Genomic DNA, 18,449 nt, shown 5'->3' on the forward strand with positions numbered 1-18,449 from the left:
ATAAATAAATATCCCCCACATCATTACACCAGCCTGAACTGTTGATACAAGGCAGGATGGATAGATGCTTTCATGTTTACTGATCCTACCAGCTGAATGTCTCAGCAACCAGTCTGTCCATTCTCCTCTGACATCAACTAGGCATTTTTGTCCACCCAACTGCCGCTCACTGGATATTTTCTCTGTTTTGGACCATTCTCTGTAAACCCTAAAAGATGTTTGTATGTGAAAATCCCAGTAGATCAGCAGTTTTTGAAATACTCAGACCAGCCTATCTGGCACCAACAACCATGCCACATTTAAAGTCACTTAAATCCCCTTACTTCCCCATTCTGATGCTTGGTTTAAACTTCAGCAAGCTGTCCTCACGTCTACATGCCTAAATGCATTACGTTGCTGCCATGTGATTGGCTGATTAGCAATTTGTGTTACCAAGCAATTCAACAGGTGTACCTAATAAAGTGGCTGGTGAGTGTACAATGCATATACAGTATCTGTCACACACACAAGAATACACAAAGAAAACAGCATGCTAAATAACAACAGACACACACTGGGAGAATTTGAATAAAATATATTTGTATTCCTTTAATAAGATTACAGCCAAAATGTTCCTTGTGTGGCACAACTTACCGAATATACCACAATCAGCTCTGTGTACAGTTACTTGTGCTATAGTATGCAGTAAAGACTTTCCTCAACAACAGCTTTTCCATTAAATGCAAATAGAAACATTATGCTATAGACAGTAATACATCAATAGATCAGGAGACTTCTCTCATGCTGCATGTGTGGTGTTTTTGAGCATCTCCATTCAGATCACATTTGTTCTTCTGCCCCCAAAAAAGCACTTTGCTCCTAAAAGGGGCAAGGATTTAAAAGGGTCAGTCTACTCAACACTAAGCATTAACCATAACCTTACAGGAAACCCAGCAAAAATTTAGGTCAAAGTTTCCAGCTTGGCCCACTCGTCATAGAAATTAAAGGAAGGCCTCAGTCTCCCTGTTTGAGGTTTAAAGATGCAGTTAGTAGATAGAGAATCAAACTCCTCCCATTGCAGTGAGAGAAGGTGACTCCTGCTGGGGTGGGCGGAGGAAAAGTCCTACTCTGGAGCAGTAGTAAGTCTGCTCTTGCTGCAGTGAGAGGAGTTGGGCTCCATAGAAAGGAAGTGAGTTGAGATTGGAACACCAGCAACTGGGTATTGATGCTGGAACTCACCCCAAGATATATTAGAAACTCTTGAGTAACTCAAAATATCAGTTTTGGGTAAAGGCTGGTGTTTTAAGAGTGAGACCACACCTGCTAAATTCCAACTGTAAGTTTAAATCAGCTAGATACATTGAAGGTGTATCAGAACAAAAGCTAAGCAAAGTATCAGGCCACAAGACAAGTAGAATAGCCTGTTGCAGGAAATGACCCTCCCTGCTCTCAATACAGAAGCTGTGTTCTCTCTGCAGAGTCCCAACATCCCCCTGCTTTGTCAGACCTATAAGTTTTGCAAATCAGTAATTCTCATGCCCCCTGTTTATTGGAGAGTTCTAGCTCTTTATCAAGGGTGGGTAGGACCTCTACAGAGAAACCACTGCTTCCACACAGAGCGAGACCAAGGGCCCTTATTCTGCAGCCTCATAGCAGGGACAGATTTTTATACTCTAAAGAAAAACTTAGATTTTGTACAAATATTTCTTATTTAACACCTAAAACGCAATTAGCTGATATAGGGCATGTGTTGACAGGTTTTTGTTCATAATTTTTCAATTCCTAGTCTATGGAAATGCAAATTCTGCTTGAAGTAGGTCAGCTGCATTTCACATGCACTTTTCAATGACTTCTGAATGATCTCAGAAGCATCTTAAAATAAAGTCAGAGAGACATGGCCAAATCCCATCAACACAGGCCCTTAAACTAAATTTCAGTTGGGCTTTATGATACAGAGCAGGGATCCAGCCTGATCACCAAGAATCCACTGTATTACAATGAGAGTGGTTGTAGATCAGAATTACCGATGTACAAGTTCATAGGGTGATCTTTCTCTGACCACATCAGGAAAAAGAATTCTGCTTTATGAGACCAGCCTTTCCGGATACTTTCCATTTAGGCGCTGTGGAAGACTATACAGTGTTTAGCTACAGGAAATCCACATGGAACCCTCAAAACAAAAGCTTATTCAGTACATCTCACCAAATTCCAAAAGTACATGTCACAACACTTTTTTTTGTAATTTATTACTAAAATTTTTTCAGAATCACAGAATACTTAAGACTATGATACAGCAAAAAACTAGGAAGGATCGAAGATCTAGAATCGATAACAGTCTCCAGGCATAGTCTGTCATGAAATTCACGAGACAACATGCGCTTTTAAAGGATTCTCTTCGGAATTAGTCAAAAAATGGTCAATATATCTAGATATAGAGGCATAAATAGTTATATTTTGTTTATTCATAGACACACAAACGCACATTACTCTAAACACAGCGTTTGGGTACTTGTACAGTAGATGACGACATGAAGAAAGTCTTGACACATATGTAGCTTTTTTTTAAGTCAACATTTGTAAAACTAGAACAGCTCTAAGGTTTATTTTTTTATTAATTTTTCTGCATAAAGTCTACGGAAGGTGGAACAAAAGAAATACACCAAAAGCCCTTTCCCAGCGTTAGAAGCATAGATTAAATATTTAAATTTCTCTGTTGGCCCTAGGAATTTCATAATACTTTTGCTTTAGACCAACAGGAAAGTCACCTGAAATTTGATTGGATGATCTAAAGACATATTAATGACTTAAAGAAAAACAAAAAAACACTGAATAATAAACATTCTGTTTTTAGTTACTATGTAAATCTCTTCCATCCAGTCAGCATTACTGACCTACTTGCAGAAGAAAAAAAGGGGTCTCTGTTTAGGAACAAGTAGCAGCTTAAAGAAGTAACCAGGCTGCACATTCCACAACCCAAGCTGACTGGTCCCGGAAACTACCTGCTGCTGGATTTCAGCAGTTAGGGAGGGAAATTAAAAAATGGTCCTCCATCTGACTCCAACAGAGCTTTTATTCTGTCAAATGTGCCAGAAAAATTAATAAAGTGTATGTAAAGTCACATTTTTTTCAATCTTTGGAGTAGGGAGAGGTTTAAACCCTCACCAGGCTCTGGAATATAAATACGGAATGTTTCACCTGCAAACGTCATTTAAAAGGACCAGAATTAAGCAATCAGGATTTTATTTTGAAACATGAATAAGCTGAAACAATGACAGAACACAAATTGGAAAAATGAAACGCTAAAAAGGGCAACTTTAGGATTCTACATACAAAAGCCAATTTGGCTGCTAAACTGGGGAAAATAAAAAAACAAAAACAATAATAAATAACGCCCTTAATGACGTAAACCCAGCAATAGGATTTTAGGGTCTGCCACAATTTCCTGTAACAGACTCTAGATAAATACAACACTATCCTTCTATTACCTAAGGCTGGGCTGCCAACTAAAGGAGTCACATGGCTGCCTTATAAGATAAAACTGAGCACAAAAATGTATGCTTTATAATGCAAAATTGAGCATCTAAACCTCCACCCTTCCGCAGAAAAAAAAACAAAACAAAAAACACTTTTCTGCCCACCTTTAAATAAGACAAAAAAAAAAAAACAAAACAAAAAACATAAAAACAAGAAAAAAAATTACAGAACTGCAACGCTTAAAAAAATATATAATCCACATTACAGAAAAGGTCACTTCCAACAAATCATACTAAGAAGTGAACGAGCAGGATCAATGCAAGGCACTGCCCACAACAGCGACCAATAAAAATAAAGTTAAATTGGAAAAAAAAAATACAGCAAGAAACAAGCAGGACTGTTGCTTCCTCGATGTGCTGATTTTGCACTTAATTGCAATGGGCCCTTTTCAAAACAAAAGACCGATACTGTTAAAAGTAACAGTGCCTTGGCTTTGAAAAATGGGAGGGAAAGAAAAAAAAAAAAGTTAAAATCAAAAACATCAAGATTCCCAGTTCTATTGAATGTAGGTTAATTCATTCCTAGAGTCAACCATATCTTCCTTATATAATAATATATACAGGTTATGTTGCATTGAACTCCCAGTGAACAGATTACAGGTCATTACGAGAACTAGGTGCACGCTAGAGGCGGGAGGGGAAGGGGCTTGAATGTCACTGCACTGCCTCCACATAGTTTGCAGGGTACAAGCCCACTTGTCCACCATCCAAACGGCCTTTGCACCAACCCTGTTCATCCTCGTCTTCGATTTTCGTCAATTCCTCACCTGTAATGGAGAAAAGCCAAAGGCATCATTAGTGATATCATTGGTCGTTAGGAAATGGAAATGCTTCATTCTTAGTTTGATGTCTCTGTTCTCTATTGCATTCTCAGATATGTCACAAATCTCTAGTAATTGAATAGGTTGCATTCTAAAGTGATGTTGCTTATCTCTAGTGAATGGATAGTCTGCATTCTCAGCAATGTCTGTGTTCTCGGTTGAATGGATAGACTGCATTCTCAGCTATGTAATTTTTTTGAAACATGGACAGGCTGCATTATCTTTGATGTCACTAGTCTCCAGTGGATAGGTAGGCTGCATCCTCAGTTATGTCCATCTCAAACTGCAAGCCAGAGAGATGATTAGGGTTCTAAAATTTTCCAAACAATTTCCTTACCGGCTTTAAAGCTTAGCTCATCCGTCTCCTGACCTTCATAGTCATAGAGTGCCCGGACTCGGACCTCCATTGTGCCTGAAGGTTCTTCATCAAATGGGTTGCTGTCTCCATTGGCATCATTGCTGGTGAAGGGATTATTAGATTCATCATCAGACCATTCGGTGGGGTAAGTCTTCTCATAGCTGCTAACACTAGAACACAAGAAAAGAATTGGTAAGTATTCCATGATGCTGAAGGGAGAAGCAAAACTCAATCTGTAGAAGCAGTGCACAAGATCGCAACATGCTGTATTCTGCAGCAAGATCAACATGAGCTCTGCTACCTTACAATTGTGACCAATCAATACAAACAAGTTTGTTATTTAAATGTTGTTTATGCAGATACAGTGACCACAAATTCTTTGCACCTGAAGCTCTCCAATTAAGGGGAAAAAAAAGATAAAAATAATACTTTAGTTATGCATACAAAACATGACAGAATCGCTAAACTTTAAAGCAAAACCCCAAGAAAAAAAATAAAAAAAAAAAATTATCCTTACAGTGGGCCGAGTTCCTTTGCGGTTCCTATGTGTTCCCCTGCAGTGCGATTTTGCAACCCATTCCATCAAATGGGCTGCAAATTGCACCAGAATACATGAAAACGTAGTGCACACACACAACTCTTAAAAAAACAAGCCACACCAAAATCGGATGGTACTGTAAACACAGAACTGTTTTTGCAGTGCCATTAACAAGGTATTGGCACCTGCAGCAAATCGCAAAGACAGTGCACTTTGAACCCAGTGCTGGAAATGCATATGGAACGTGCTTTTCCCTCACCATGCTCTGGTGTGAACGGTTTATTATGTTTAGGGGGAACATAAAAAGCAAGTATACTTACCTTTTTCCTGGCTCCTGCAGGCTTCCTCCAATTGCACAATTGGTCTCCCAAAACCATAGGTCACAAGAGCAGCTAGCAATCCTGCACTGTGAGAACATTAAGGGCCTGCACACAACCCAAGGTTGTCCGTGAGAGCAGAAAAGCACCAGCTGCAGGTGGAGTTATATATAAGCCAAGAATAGTAGCCTTTTCTGTTCGAACTAGAAAAAATTAGCTGTAAACCTTGTTGTGTGAGGGATGGGGGGGGGGGGGGGAATTGGACTATACATTTCACAGCCTTTTCAGCTTTAAAGGTTTTAAGACTTAAAGGGGAACATATAGTGGTTTGGTATACAGTATATTTTCTTTGTTTACAATGCTCAGGACTAAAATACAATTTAGAATTTTTTTCCCCATATAAAAAATTTATTTTCCATTTTAATATTCAGCCAGTAGGTGAGGTTTTCTGTTCTTATAAGGAATTTCAGAGCTCAACATCTGAAATTTACATACTCAAGTGAATGAGCCAGAAAAGGATCGGGCATCTGCATTGTCAGATCATTCCCTAACAAATTTAACCCAGAAAGTCTAAAGATAAATGGCCAGCATCAGAGAGGCTGACATCTGTTTTTATCATCTTCTAGGGAAATGGCAGAAACGACTTACCCAATGTCAAGGCTAGGTTGGAAATCCATCAAGCTAGGAAGTTCCTTGACTGGTTGGATAGGAACATGGAAAGGTCTATAGTTGTTCCATGCCAACAATTGTGGCGTTAGAAAGTCTAGAAGAAAGACTTTTGCTTGTGTCTAAAATTAAGTTCAAGAATTCCAGTCGAAAGAAGGTTGGAGAGCAGATTTCTGGAAGTTGATCACTCAGCCAAGCCTGAAGCATTGGATGATCCTGTGTATGTTTGCAGATAGGTGAAAGGGAGAGGAGACCTTAAACAGAAGATTGTCTAGATGACCTGTGACATGGATGTCAACACCCCTGGGCATACGCTGTGAGCAAAGGAAAGACCAAATTGGAAGCGATTGTCTCCTTCTGCAAATTGCAGAAAGCACTGATAGGTGGATAAATGGGAATATACAGATATTGCATCGCTAAGACGAGGGGAATACTAAGCATCCACAGATATCCAAGATGCCTAAGTGAGCTTGCAGATTCTATGTGAAATTTTGGAATTTGAAGGTATTTGTTTAAGCATTTTAGGTCCAGGATAGAACAAATACTTCCACCGGGTTTTTGCACAGTGAACAGATATGAACAGGATACTTTGAATCTGTCTTGTAGTGGTGCTAGAACAACTACTCCTTGGGAAAAGACTTCAGATCGAGCATATTTTGGTTGGTTTGAAATAAGAAAACAGTCAAGGATGGAGTTTTGTTACTCTCTGAAACCACGGGTCTGGGAAGTCTGTAACCTAGAGCTAGGAAACCTGTGACCAACGTCCCGCCACTCATTGGAGTGAGTTTGCACATTCACTGGGAAAAAGGTATGGAGGAAGAACTTGGTAGATTTTGTGTTCCAAGTTTTTGATTTTGTGTTCCTTGTGCTGAAAGGAAGAGCTGATTTTTGCTGAGGTGATGTGCGTTTTTAGGAGATTGAAGCCCTGGAGAAAGGGGGCTTTGGAGTCTTCCACTGTGGAAGAAAGGTCTTTCCTTTTTGTTACCTCCTTCAAAGGGAATACGTGCAATGTATCTTTTACAGGTAGCTTCAGGGCACATGTGAACAGAAATCAGAGCCATTTTGTGTTTTGTGCCCTAGAACAAGGTAGGGCACACATCTACAGAAGGGCAAGGCAGAGGGTAATCTCTGTAATAGCAGTCCTGGATTAGAGGGTTGTGCTGGCTGTACATGGACCTACTCCTTTTCATTTCAGTCTGGCAGTAAACAGAGCCTTTAATAGTGTCTCAAACTTTCTTCCAGCAATATTTTTGAATGAAGAAACATCTTCAGCTGGTACAGTAAGAGGTTTAAGACTGAGACGGCAGGGTCAACTACTGTTTTGTGAATCGTTTTTCAATAAAGCTCAGCAATGATTCTCGAAGGGGTGAACTTTTTTCTGGATTAATCCAATCATCACAGAGTGCCCATTCTATTTGTTTATGAATGTGGGATGTCTTGAGATTTAGGTGGTTTCTTTGACCCCAAAAGGGCATGGCAATGTGGAGGAAAATCAAATGTGACAACGCAGAGGCTTTTTGCGCACAGCAAGTGAGCATATCAACATTGACAGGTGTGTTGCCTGAAGCTGCAATATCAGGTGTATAGGAACCTGAAAGTGAGAAATCTGCTGCGGCTTTCCCCTGACACTGTTTCTGGGTTCTCTTCATTCCCTTCTATGTCTACCTGAGTCAGAACCCAATATGCCTGACCTAGAAGAGTCAAAGATAGTGGAGCTGGAGAAATTCTTGCATTTTTGACCTCTGAACATTGATGGCTGTATTAAACCCGTTAGTTGTCAGAGAAATTGTTATGTAGTTGCAGAAAAGTCTGCCTTAGTTAGGTAGGCTTCTTGTTGCGTGTCTGAACTAGAACTGGAATCAAATACAGAAACTGTGTTAAAATAGAGTCCTGCTCCAGTGCAAAGGAAGCACTGTCACTAGGAATTTAAATGTTTTGCAGGCCTGGAGTAGGGAGAATGTTTGCCTGAGTTTTTGCCATGGCTTCCTTGCATCCGTATTCTGCCAATGCTGCTGCATAGAGTACTTCTTTCTACAGAGTACTCTCAGAAGGGTGCAGAAATGGGGTACGCATGCCCATGAAGGAGTTTGCAGCAACCAAAGGTGCAGACCATCTTGCAGCGAAGAAGGTAAAGTCCTGTAGGGGGGTGAAGTGTGTAATATGTGGTGTAATTTATCACCTTGACATGTAACAGACTAAACTGAGTGGTTGAATTTTAGCATTTGAAAAGACTACACTGTAAAAGATATTTAAATTCCAAACACGTTGCTGTTTTTCTGATAGTTATTAGAAGTGAACACATAATAAAGTGTAGAGCAACTCCATGGGATTAATTGTAGCCTATCAGCTTCTAAAGAACAGAGGTATACCGCTCAGGCAAACAATCCACGACAGGTACAGGCTCTGGCTCACCACCACACACAATGCAAAAAGAAGAAGGGTCAGCAGCACACCGGAGGATTGATGAATATAGTGGTGTCCTGGTGTTTTGTGTGTCCCATGGATCAATAAATATACACTTTATTCATCAATCCTCCGGTGTGCGGCTGACCCTTCTTCATGTTGCAGTTTATCAGCTTCTAACTTCAGCTTTTTCAAATAAGTTTTGACAACAAAAAATACCCCAAAAAACCGGAAGCTGATTGGTTTCTATGCAGAGCTGCACTAGATTTTGCACTAATCTAACTTTAGTAAATAAACCCCACTGTTTCTCATACTTGCAATGGGACTACAATAATGCTGATACAGGGTGACCACGTCTTACCTGTACATGTCCATGGTCCCTATAAAGGGTCTAGGCTTCACCCGTCACAATGGGCTTACCCCCAAAGGGGTCTTCAGGGTCTTGGTTTCATAGCAATGGACCAGGGCACTATATAGTACATTGCTGCTGACTACACAAGTGCCAAGAAGAGTACCCAAGCAGGATTCAGTGCAAGAAGCAACATTACAGGCTGTCCACTTGTCATGGTGGGTGGGTACAATTCCCAAGGTTTTACAGAAGTTGCCTTGCCTTTACTGTGGTATGAGACGATATTAAGCAGCTTGAATGAAGAATGCAAAGATAATAGTATAGATAAACTAAGCGATTCTCCAAAGGGGAGAAGAAGTCAATCATCTTATGACACTAGCAAACAACTGAGGACCCAAGGAGTAAGGTACAGTTATAGGAATATGTTCAGGGAGGGTGGCCTTCAACGCTTTGCTAGAGTCCAGTCACTTGAAGGTACCAGCCTAAACCAAGGGTCTATGAAGCCTGTGTTCTTTTAAAGGCAAGCCAAATGTCCTTAATCATAAGGTACAGAACACAGGTTTCCATTAGTGAAGACTTCCCCAAACAATACATCTTAGGGGTAGGCAACACAGCAAACAATGCCAACATTCCCAAAATAAGGGAATCAGATTGCAAAACTCAAAGAGCAGCTTGAAGAACCCAATGGCTGAAGCGGACATCTACAAAGGCCTAAACATCCACCTTTAAAAACTTCACAAAAGTGTGAACGGAGGACCAGGTGGTGGCCTTATAAATCTCAGGGACAGCTTATGCTGAAAAGCCCAAGAGGTACCGACTGAACAAGTTGAGTGAGCCTTAACAGGAATTTCTATCAGGCATTTTTAAGGCATAAGCCTTAGTGTCAACGTGAAATTGAATACTTTGCACTGCCCCTTTAAATCAACATACAAAAAAAAAAAAAAAAATCAAACATGCAATAATTTCACTTAAAGCTAGAATTAAGTGTTGCACACCCCTTTAAGGCAAAATGCAAGTACAATATAAAGTATATCTAAATACACCGTGAAGTGCCCTGTAGTGACAATTCACTTAAACACCAGTGAAAAAAAGATAAAGCCTCATGCACACTGGATGTTTTCTTAACTCTCCTGGAAACCCTTCCTACTGGCAGCAGCATTTTGGCAAAAAAATGCTTGATGCTGGTAAAAGTGTGTAATGCATTTAGGTATGTCAAGCATTTGGGCATTAATTTCATTGAACAGAATAAATAATTCTGGCTATTGAAATGCATTACTGCTCAAGTGTTAAATGCACCTAGCGTTAATGTGTATTTACACGTATTTAGGAACATTAGGCGTTTTTTTCTGCCCAAACTCTGCTGCTCCTGGACGCATTGGCAGTTTTTTTTCCCTACCCCTAAACTCTCCTGCTACTAAACACCTTTAAAAGCCTATGTGTGCATGGATAAATAGGCTAAAATGCAGACAAGCAGCTGCAAAAACTTCTATTGTGTATGAAGCCTAAAACTCAAAATCCACATTCAATGTGATATCTTTCTATGAATGATCCCTCAAATGTGCCAATTTGAGCATTCCACAACCAGGGGCCAGTGTGTAAAGTGATAACCTTCCTAATCCATCTAGAAATAGTGGAATGAGACACAGGACACCACTCACGTGAGCTTTCAGGCTTGACAAACATTTAATCTAAATTTCTGAGAGATGCAGTGGCTGAGAAGAAAACTTGTGTGCACCACATTTAAACAGAATTGAGAAATCTCTTTGGGATGCTTTAGAGCTGGACAAACAGAAGGCAGGACAATATCCTGATTAAGGTGGAAAAGAGAAAGCATTCTGGGAAGAAAGGGGGCCCGAGGCCTCAAAATCACCTTATGAAGAACAAGGAAGAGCTGTTTACAAGATATGCCACCAGTTCTGGGACTACTGATAGCCACAAGGCCATAAGTGCAGGGGGAAAAAAAAAAATCACATTACAAGCAAGGTCGGCCAAGGGAATATCTGGTGAATGAGCATCACGAGAGGTCTTTGAAAGAATACCCAAGGGTGAAACTTGACCATGTCTCTTGGACTTTATATATTTATATAGTGGACATACTATAAAACATATACATACTAGGCTTTAAAGAGTAACATGTACAGTAGGTTTATGCTGGAAAACTGACAATTTTGACCCCTCTGATTAGTAACAAGGTCTTGCACAACCAATGTGCTATTTTTCTCTACAGCATTTTTTTTTCTTACACACATGGGTCCCATCAGCAGGTACAATGGCTTCTGGCAAGCATGTGGGTCCTCTAGAAATAGATTTGAGCCTGAGAAGCTGAATTGTTTTTGCTATGCCAAAGCCAATAAAGTCAAAATTCAATCAATCAACAGAAACACAAATAAAATACATTAACACACACAAAGCTGTGAAACAGGCATTTTCAGATGGAAAAATAAATAAATCAGTGCTAGGTCTCCAGCAACCCCCAGAAATAAGAACTTTGGAGGGGATTGCTAGTGATCTAGAAAGACTCAATCGTTCCCACCAGCCAGGATGCAGTTAATTAGCAGAGTTAACTGATAATGAGAGAAAGTAGTGTTAGTGTCCGGTGCTGGAAAAAGAAGGGAAAAAACACTTTTGTTAATGAGAGGACAACTGGACGGAATGCAGGTATCATGCGCTGTGTTCCGTTCAGGCTCCATACGCCCCCTAGTGACAAACCAGTGCAGAGACAGTAAGCTAAAGGAGATGAAACAGGAAACGTGGGGTCACCAACTTTTTAGTTTTACTGTCCTCCTTCTCAATGATACTGTTCGTCTCCTCCTCTTCTTCAAATGGATTACTACTCGACTGTGTAGACTGTACTGACTGCACGCTAAGATAGCTGACCGGGAAGAAGAGAGCAGGCATATCAAACTAAAATCAAAGATATTGAACTTAGAAACGTCTAAAAACACAACCGAAAATTTTAGAGCGTATGTCTAACGGGCAAAAGGAAAAAATCATATTTAATACATGTCTGGAATACATGTATTATTTATTTAAATTCTGTTTCCATTTTATCGGTTTAAAAATGTTGCAAAGTACAGAAAAATACCTGTTATACCAAAATACCAAGTGTTCTCAGTTCTGCTGAGTTTTCTGTTGAACTACTAAACAACACCCTCAATTTAAAACATAAGGGGGAGGTGTGCGGTAGTGAAACAAGGGTGATCTGATAACGCTGCTTGGGATTTTAGTACAGCACTGGCAGTGTTGTCAGCTCACCACCCAAAATTATGAACCCCCTGAATTTATTTTTATAGGTATTTTTCTGTATGTGCAGCAATTTTAAAGAGACAACATATTAAAAGGAGTATGTATTACAAAGATGTACTGTATGAGTGTATTTTTTTATTTTGCCCAGACATAAACTTTAAGAAATGTACCAACTCCAAAAGTGGAGATGCTTCTCTCTTTTTTTTTAATGATTTAGAATATATGCCAGTTGGTACTGTGGCCTTGCAGTGCTCGGGTCCTAGGTTCAATTCCCAGCAAAGACATTGCCAGCATGTAGTGTTTATGTTCACCTTGTGCCTTTTATGTCTTTCCTGCAGACATTCTGGTATCAATCCACAATCTGAAATGTATTGACAGATTATTCTGCTACCGCCCCTACCAGCTGTGTGAGGCAGGGACAGATTGTGCCCTGTTCTGGGGTATGGATAGAAGTGAATAGTTCTATGAATATGGGTTAAATAGGAGAAAGCAGGGCTCCTCAAAGAACAGGTATGTAAATAATGCATTATTGCATTATTACATTGCAGTTTAGTTTCCATAAAAGCAACTTTGTAGCTGGAAGCATACCAGCCGGAGAGAAGAACTTACTTCTTCTCTCCGGCTGGTATGCTTCCAGCTACAAAGTTGCTTTTATGGAAACTAAACTGCAATGTTAGGTCCACATAAAAGTTTTATGCAGGCTAGATAGAGTAAACCTAATTAAAAGGTATGCACTAATAACTTTTCCCTCTGAAGGACATGGTCTTCATACTGCAGAACAAGCTATTAGTACTCTTGTTATCATTGATGAACACAGCGCCTTAACGCTGTGAGAGTGTCTAAAGCCAAATCACTTGTCTATTAGTTTTGAATCTAGTGGGGAGGGGATAGAACTTCAAATGTGTTTTTATTTTTGTTTGGTTCCACACTAGAAAGATTCACCCTCTCTAAATTGTCCTAGTCACTGCAATTGGGACTAAACGTGATGGGAAATCCAAAACAGTCCAGACAGGGAATAGAAGGGAATCTTCCAATGTGAACACTTGTTCTGGAGACAACATCTCACTTTCTGTTATGCCTGCCAAATGTGGCACAGTTGGCAAAAAACAAAACGATAAAGTGTTTTAATAATTCCCTACTCTACCCTATCCTGAATGATAAAAAAAATAGTCTTGGCTTCAGATATACTTTAATTGTATTGATTCAGCTTACAAGAGACAGCTGTATACAGTGGGGAAAAAAAACTATTTGCTCCCCTGCAGATTTTGTACGTTTGCCCACTTACAAAGAAATGAAGGGTCTATAACTTTTATCATGTGTATTTTAAATGAGACAGAATATCAACAAAAAACCCAGAAAAGAAAAACATGATACAAATGTAATAAATTGAGCTGAGTTCAGTGAGTAAAATAAGTATTTGATCCCCAAGCAAAACATCACTTAGTATTTGGTGGAGAAACCCTTGTTGGCAAGCACAAAGGTAAGACATATCTTGTAGTTAGTTACCAGGCAGGCTTGCACATATCTCAAGAGGGATTTTGGTCCATTCCTTTTTATAGATCTTCTCTAAATCCTTAAGGTTTCTTGGCTGTCGCTTGTCTACTCAAAGTTTCAGCTCCCTCCATAAATTTTCTATAGGATTAAGGTCTGGAGACTGACTAGGCCAGTCCATGACCTTAATGTGCTTCCTCCTGAGCCACTACTTTGTTGCCTTGGTGGTATGTTTTGGATCATTGTCATGCTGGAAGACCCATCCATGAACCATCTTCAGTGTTCGGCTGAGGGAAGAAGGTTCTCATCGAAGATTTTACAATACATGACCCCGTCCATTGGCCCCATCAATGCGGCAAAGTCAGACTGTACCTTTAGCAGAGAAACAGTCCCAAAGCATAATGTTTGCACCTCCATGCTTGACTGTAGAGGGTCATAGTCAGCATTTTTCTTCCTCCAAACACGGAGAGTCAAGTTAATGCCAAAGAGCTCAATTCTGGTCTCATCTGACCACTGCACTTTCTCCAAATCCTTTTCTTAATCATTTAGATGTTAACTGGCAAACTTCAGACAGGCCTGTACATGTGCCTTCTTGAGGAGGGGGACCTTGAGGGCGCTGCAAGATTTCAATCCATGGCAGCATATTGTGTTAGCAATGGTTTGAGGACTGTGGTCCCAACTGCCTTGAGATCATTCACAAGCTCCTCCTGTTTAGTTCTGGGCTGATCCCTCACTTTTCTCATGATCATCCTTACCCCATGAGGTGAAACCTTGCATGGAGCTCCAGACCGAGGGAGATTGATGGTTATTTTTTTTTTTTTCCATTTGTGAATAATCGCTCCACCAGTTATTTCCTTCTCACCAAGCTTCTTGCTGATGGTCTTGTAGCCCATTCCAGTCTTGTGCAGGTCTACAATCTTGTGCCCGACTTCTTTTGACAGCTCTTTGGTATTGCCCATGGTGGTAAGGTTTGAATGGAAGAAAAAGAACTCACTGAATTGCAACTCAATTTATAACATTTGTATTGTGTGTTTTTTCTGGATTTCTGGTTGATATTCTGTCTCTATCGTTTAAAAACACACATATGATAACAATTTTAGACCTTTCATTTCTTTGTAAGTGGGCAAACTTACAAAATCTGCAGGGGATAAAATAATTATTTTCCCCACTGTATAAACGGTCTCTCTTTCCCTAGTAGTCATCAAGGATCAGGGAAGGGGAGTACAGTTTTTACCACCAGGGGATGGGAGTTGGCAGGAAAAGAGGACTGCCATGCTAAAAAAGAAAAAAAAAAAAATAAATAAGAAAAAAACCATCACTCGTATGACATATTAAATGCGCAGAGAAGAAAGGCATCTACACTATAAGCACTCTTGACTGAAGCATTGCTCCTTTGTTGTCACTTTCACTACAATAAAGAATATTTCTCAAGCAGGACCCCAAGCGTGAGACTCCTTTAAATGGAATTCTTTCCTTACACCTCTATTTATGATATTGAGCAGATAGACCTCTTTCACTGATCGTACTGCTGCTAGGACACTGCACTGTTAACTTTGCTCATACACATTAAAAATGGATGCATCGCTTGATTCCAGGTGATGGGACTAACTTTATAATTTAAAGTTCAAATTATTAAAACAGGCAGACTAACAACAGACACCCAGGCCAGCCGTTGGTGAAGTTTTCCCTTATTACATAAACTTGCTATATCACATGTCCTTACCTGCTGTGTTTATTCTGGACAGACTGCTCCCCAGCCTGGCTGATTCCAGTTAGAGTCACCCCTTCCCCTGGCTTCTTCTTTTCTCTTCTACTCAGAGTGCGGTTTAAGTCTGCAGACCACTCCTGCAAGGTAACAAAACAAAATCATAGCAAGGCAGAATTATGCAATCTTAATATTTGTCCACAAGGTGGCACCACAGGATAAAGGAGGCAATTCAGCATAACAATGGGAGAATTAAGCCATTTTCTGAAAGGATGCCACACTGTATACAGCAATAAAAGAACATGCAACATTAAGCATGTACGGAAAAGCATGAAACACGAGTAGTTTTACGGTGATGTATAAAAAAGAAAAAAAAAAAAAAAGAAAAAACAAGGCATGGCGAACATCACTAAGTACGGAAATGACAATCGTGCATCGTGAGGTTACCATGACAACAAGTGAAACCCATTATGCCTTACTGGATGTTTTTTTATTCTTTTAATATTAAACCAGCATGTAGCAGCACCCCAACCTGACAGTATGAGAACCCAGTGATCAGGAAAAAAAAATTGGAACATTTTCAGTTTACTCTAAATACATAAGGCCCAAATAAAAATCAGCTAAATACATTCAAGGTGCATAAAAAAAAAAGAGAGTGTGCAAAGCCTTACAATTTTTCTTTTAAAATCAGCCACAGCCTCAGCAGCCAATTTTGCGCCCTTCTATGCCAATCTAGCCGTGGGCTTTTGGGAGAATCTCTATAACTGGCATAATAATCCCTTTGCAACACACATTATATTTTTTGGTTGCTATATAGTTGACATCATTGTCATTTGGGATGGACCCACACTTCTCACATATAATTTTGTCGCCCACTGTAACAACAATCCCTTTGGCCTATCCTTTACATTTGAGAAACATCCAGATCGTCTGGCCTTCCTGGATTTAGAAATGAGCCATGATAACGGAAAAATTACAGCAAAAAGTACACTAAGCCAACAGCAGGAAATTCTTTTTTACATTATCAGAGCTGTCATTACCCCACATGGATACACAACATATGAAAGAGCCAATTCTGCCACCTTCGACAAAACTGTACCAAAAAATCTGATTACATCGATCTAAGTCTCACTTTCAAAATAAATTCAGAGAAAAGGGTTACCCTGAGCCACTAATAGAAGAAGCATATACTTTGTACTTACCAGGCAAACCCAACACCATTAGGCCAAACATTGAGCCTGACCATACAGTCAGATTTACCATCAGGTTCCATGACAAATATCGAAAAATGAAAAACATCCTACAAAAGCACTGGAACATTCTATTGGAAGACCCCCATCTGAAAAATATTATTCCCAACAAACCCACCATTACTTATAGAAAAGCTCCCAATTTGAAAAATAAAATAGCACCAATGTCGGAAATCCCTATGTAAAACTTGTGCTTTTGTCCAGCATGGCTAAAAAGATTTTAGTAGTAAGGGCAGGAACTACAAAATGAAAGATTTTTGCAACTGTTCATCCAGTTTTGTGGTTTACTGCCTCACATACCCATGCAGTCTCCTTTACGTGGGTTGTACTATCCGGAACCTCTGCTCCAGATTTGCTGAATATCTTCACCTAATCGAAGGTGGAAAAGATGAACATAGTGTTCCCAGACACTTCCTAGAGGTTCACAACAAATGCACTATTGGACTTCAGGTCTGGGTTATTGAGTCCATGCCTACGAACCTTCAGGAAGCAGAGCGGTTTCATAAGCTCTGTCATAGAGAAACGTTTTGGATCCATACTCTTGACACATTGTCCCCAGCTGGCCTCAATGAGGAATTAGAGATAGCTACCATATTATAGCAAGTACACTCATCTATACTAGCATTATCCATCTTTAGCATTACACACCACATGATTCCCCACTATTATTAATTCCTCCATGTGGGTGGTCCACTCTTATGGCTGGTCTTTTACAGTAATTATTGGCTGGAAACTGATACATTAAGGATGAATTTACTTCGATCACCAATATCACTGATAACACGATATATATAGTTTCAATACACGTTAGCTGATGTGTGGGCACCTATACGTCAGCACTCATTGTTTACCAATTCATATTAATTGGTTACCATGTGCTTCTATACATAGACTCACATTTGTTCTGCACATGCCTTTATAGACCTATCTCCAGTATTCACCTCCAACACTGATAAATGTCAGTTTTTTGGTTTTTTTTATAATTTTCATATAATTTACTGTACATATAATGGCTACTATATTTATGTCCATATAGTTCTTAATATTATACATCCATATTATTTTGAAAGATGTTAGTTTACTTAATTTAGGTTCACAATATTTCCTAATTTGTAGTCCTTCTACATCCTTTATTTCATCATTCACAAATTATTTATCATCCATTCATTGTATGTTATGATTTTCCTACATTGTACATTCTTGGTTATGCTATTTTTCTTCATTTTTTATTGTTGATCATTTAGCCTTTATTGTTCCATGTATTGTTTTTTAAAGCATCCCCGTTTTTGTTTGCCCACAGAAGTCTTTCACTCCTTGTTTTGTTTTTTTGTACTCCCCCCTGCTTTATATATAAGGCTCCTGTTCGTCACTGTTCCCCTACGCTTGAATAAGGAGTGCGCCGGTTCACATCTGATCCCGCACATGCTCAGAAATGTGTCGCATACCTTTGATGTCACAAGCCATCGCCGCCGCTCCGACCTTTCCAATGACCTGCCTGGCTTTTACATCAGGCATTCTTCCATCTCTCCCTGCTGTCCAGCCGGCATCATTGCTCACTGTGATTCCTGCACCCAGCTACGAAGCGCTGTGCACATTTAACCCTTATGAGCCTGCTTATTACTGTCTACATGTGAGTTGTTAAACTTATGTTTTAACCATTAAACTATTTAACAGTCTGCATTCAGAGGCGCTGTGTTTCTCTCCTTGTCGTTTCTACTTCAGAGTCATTGCTTCACTCTATAACAGCTTGCCTGGTGATTTAAACTGCTTACCCCCCCCCCCCCCCCCCCCCC

The 18,449-nt window shown here is 39.8% G+C and overlaps 1 protein-coding gene across 5 annotated transcripts in view; it reads right to left on the bottom strand.

Annotated features, from left to right (window-relative positions):
• Positions 1 to 559: 559 nt before the first annotated feature.
• PACSIN2 (protein kinase C and casein kinase substrate in neurons 2) overlaps positions 560 to 18,449 on the bottom strand; it is a 196,145-nt gene continuing 178,255 nt past the window's right edge. For 4 of the 5 annotated variants that reach the window (XM_089689509.1, XM_089689510.1, XM_089689512.1 and 1 more), the window contains 4 exons: positions 15,425 to 15,546; positions 11,729 to 11,836; positions 4,671 to 4,861; positions 560 to 4,279 (listed from right to left, as the gene is read on the bottom strand). In XM_089689509.1, the coding sequence (XP_089545635.1) occupies positions 4,167 to 4,279; positions 4,671 to 4,861; positions 11,729 to 11,836; positions 15,425 to 15,546 (534 nt within the window). In that variant the 3' untranslated portion in view covers positions 560 to 4,166. The remainder of the gene's footprint in view (positions 4,280 to 4,670; positions 4,862 to 11,728; positions 11,837 to 15,424; positions 15,547 to 18,449) is intronic. The other variant, XM_089689511.1, reaches the window with a different exon arrangement.

The sequence above is a fragment of the Staurois parvus genome, unplaced genomic scaffold, assembly GCF_062004578.1.
Source record: "Staurois parvus isolate SC_StPar_1 unplaced genomic scaffold, SC_StPar_1.0 ptg000479l, whole genome shotgun sequence".
NCBI classification, from domain to species: Eukaryota; Metazoa; Chordata; class Amphibia; order Anura; family Ranidae; genus Staurois; species Staurois parvus.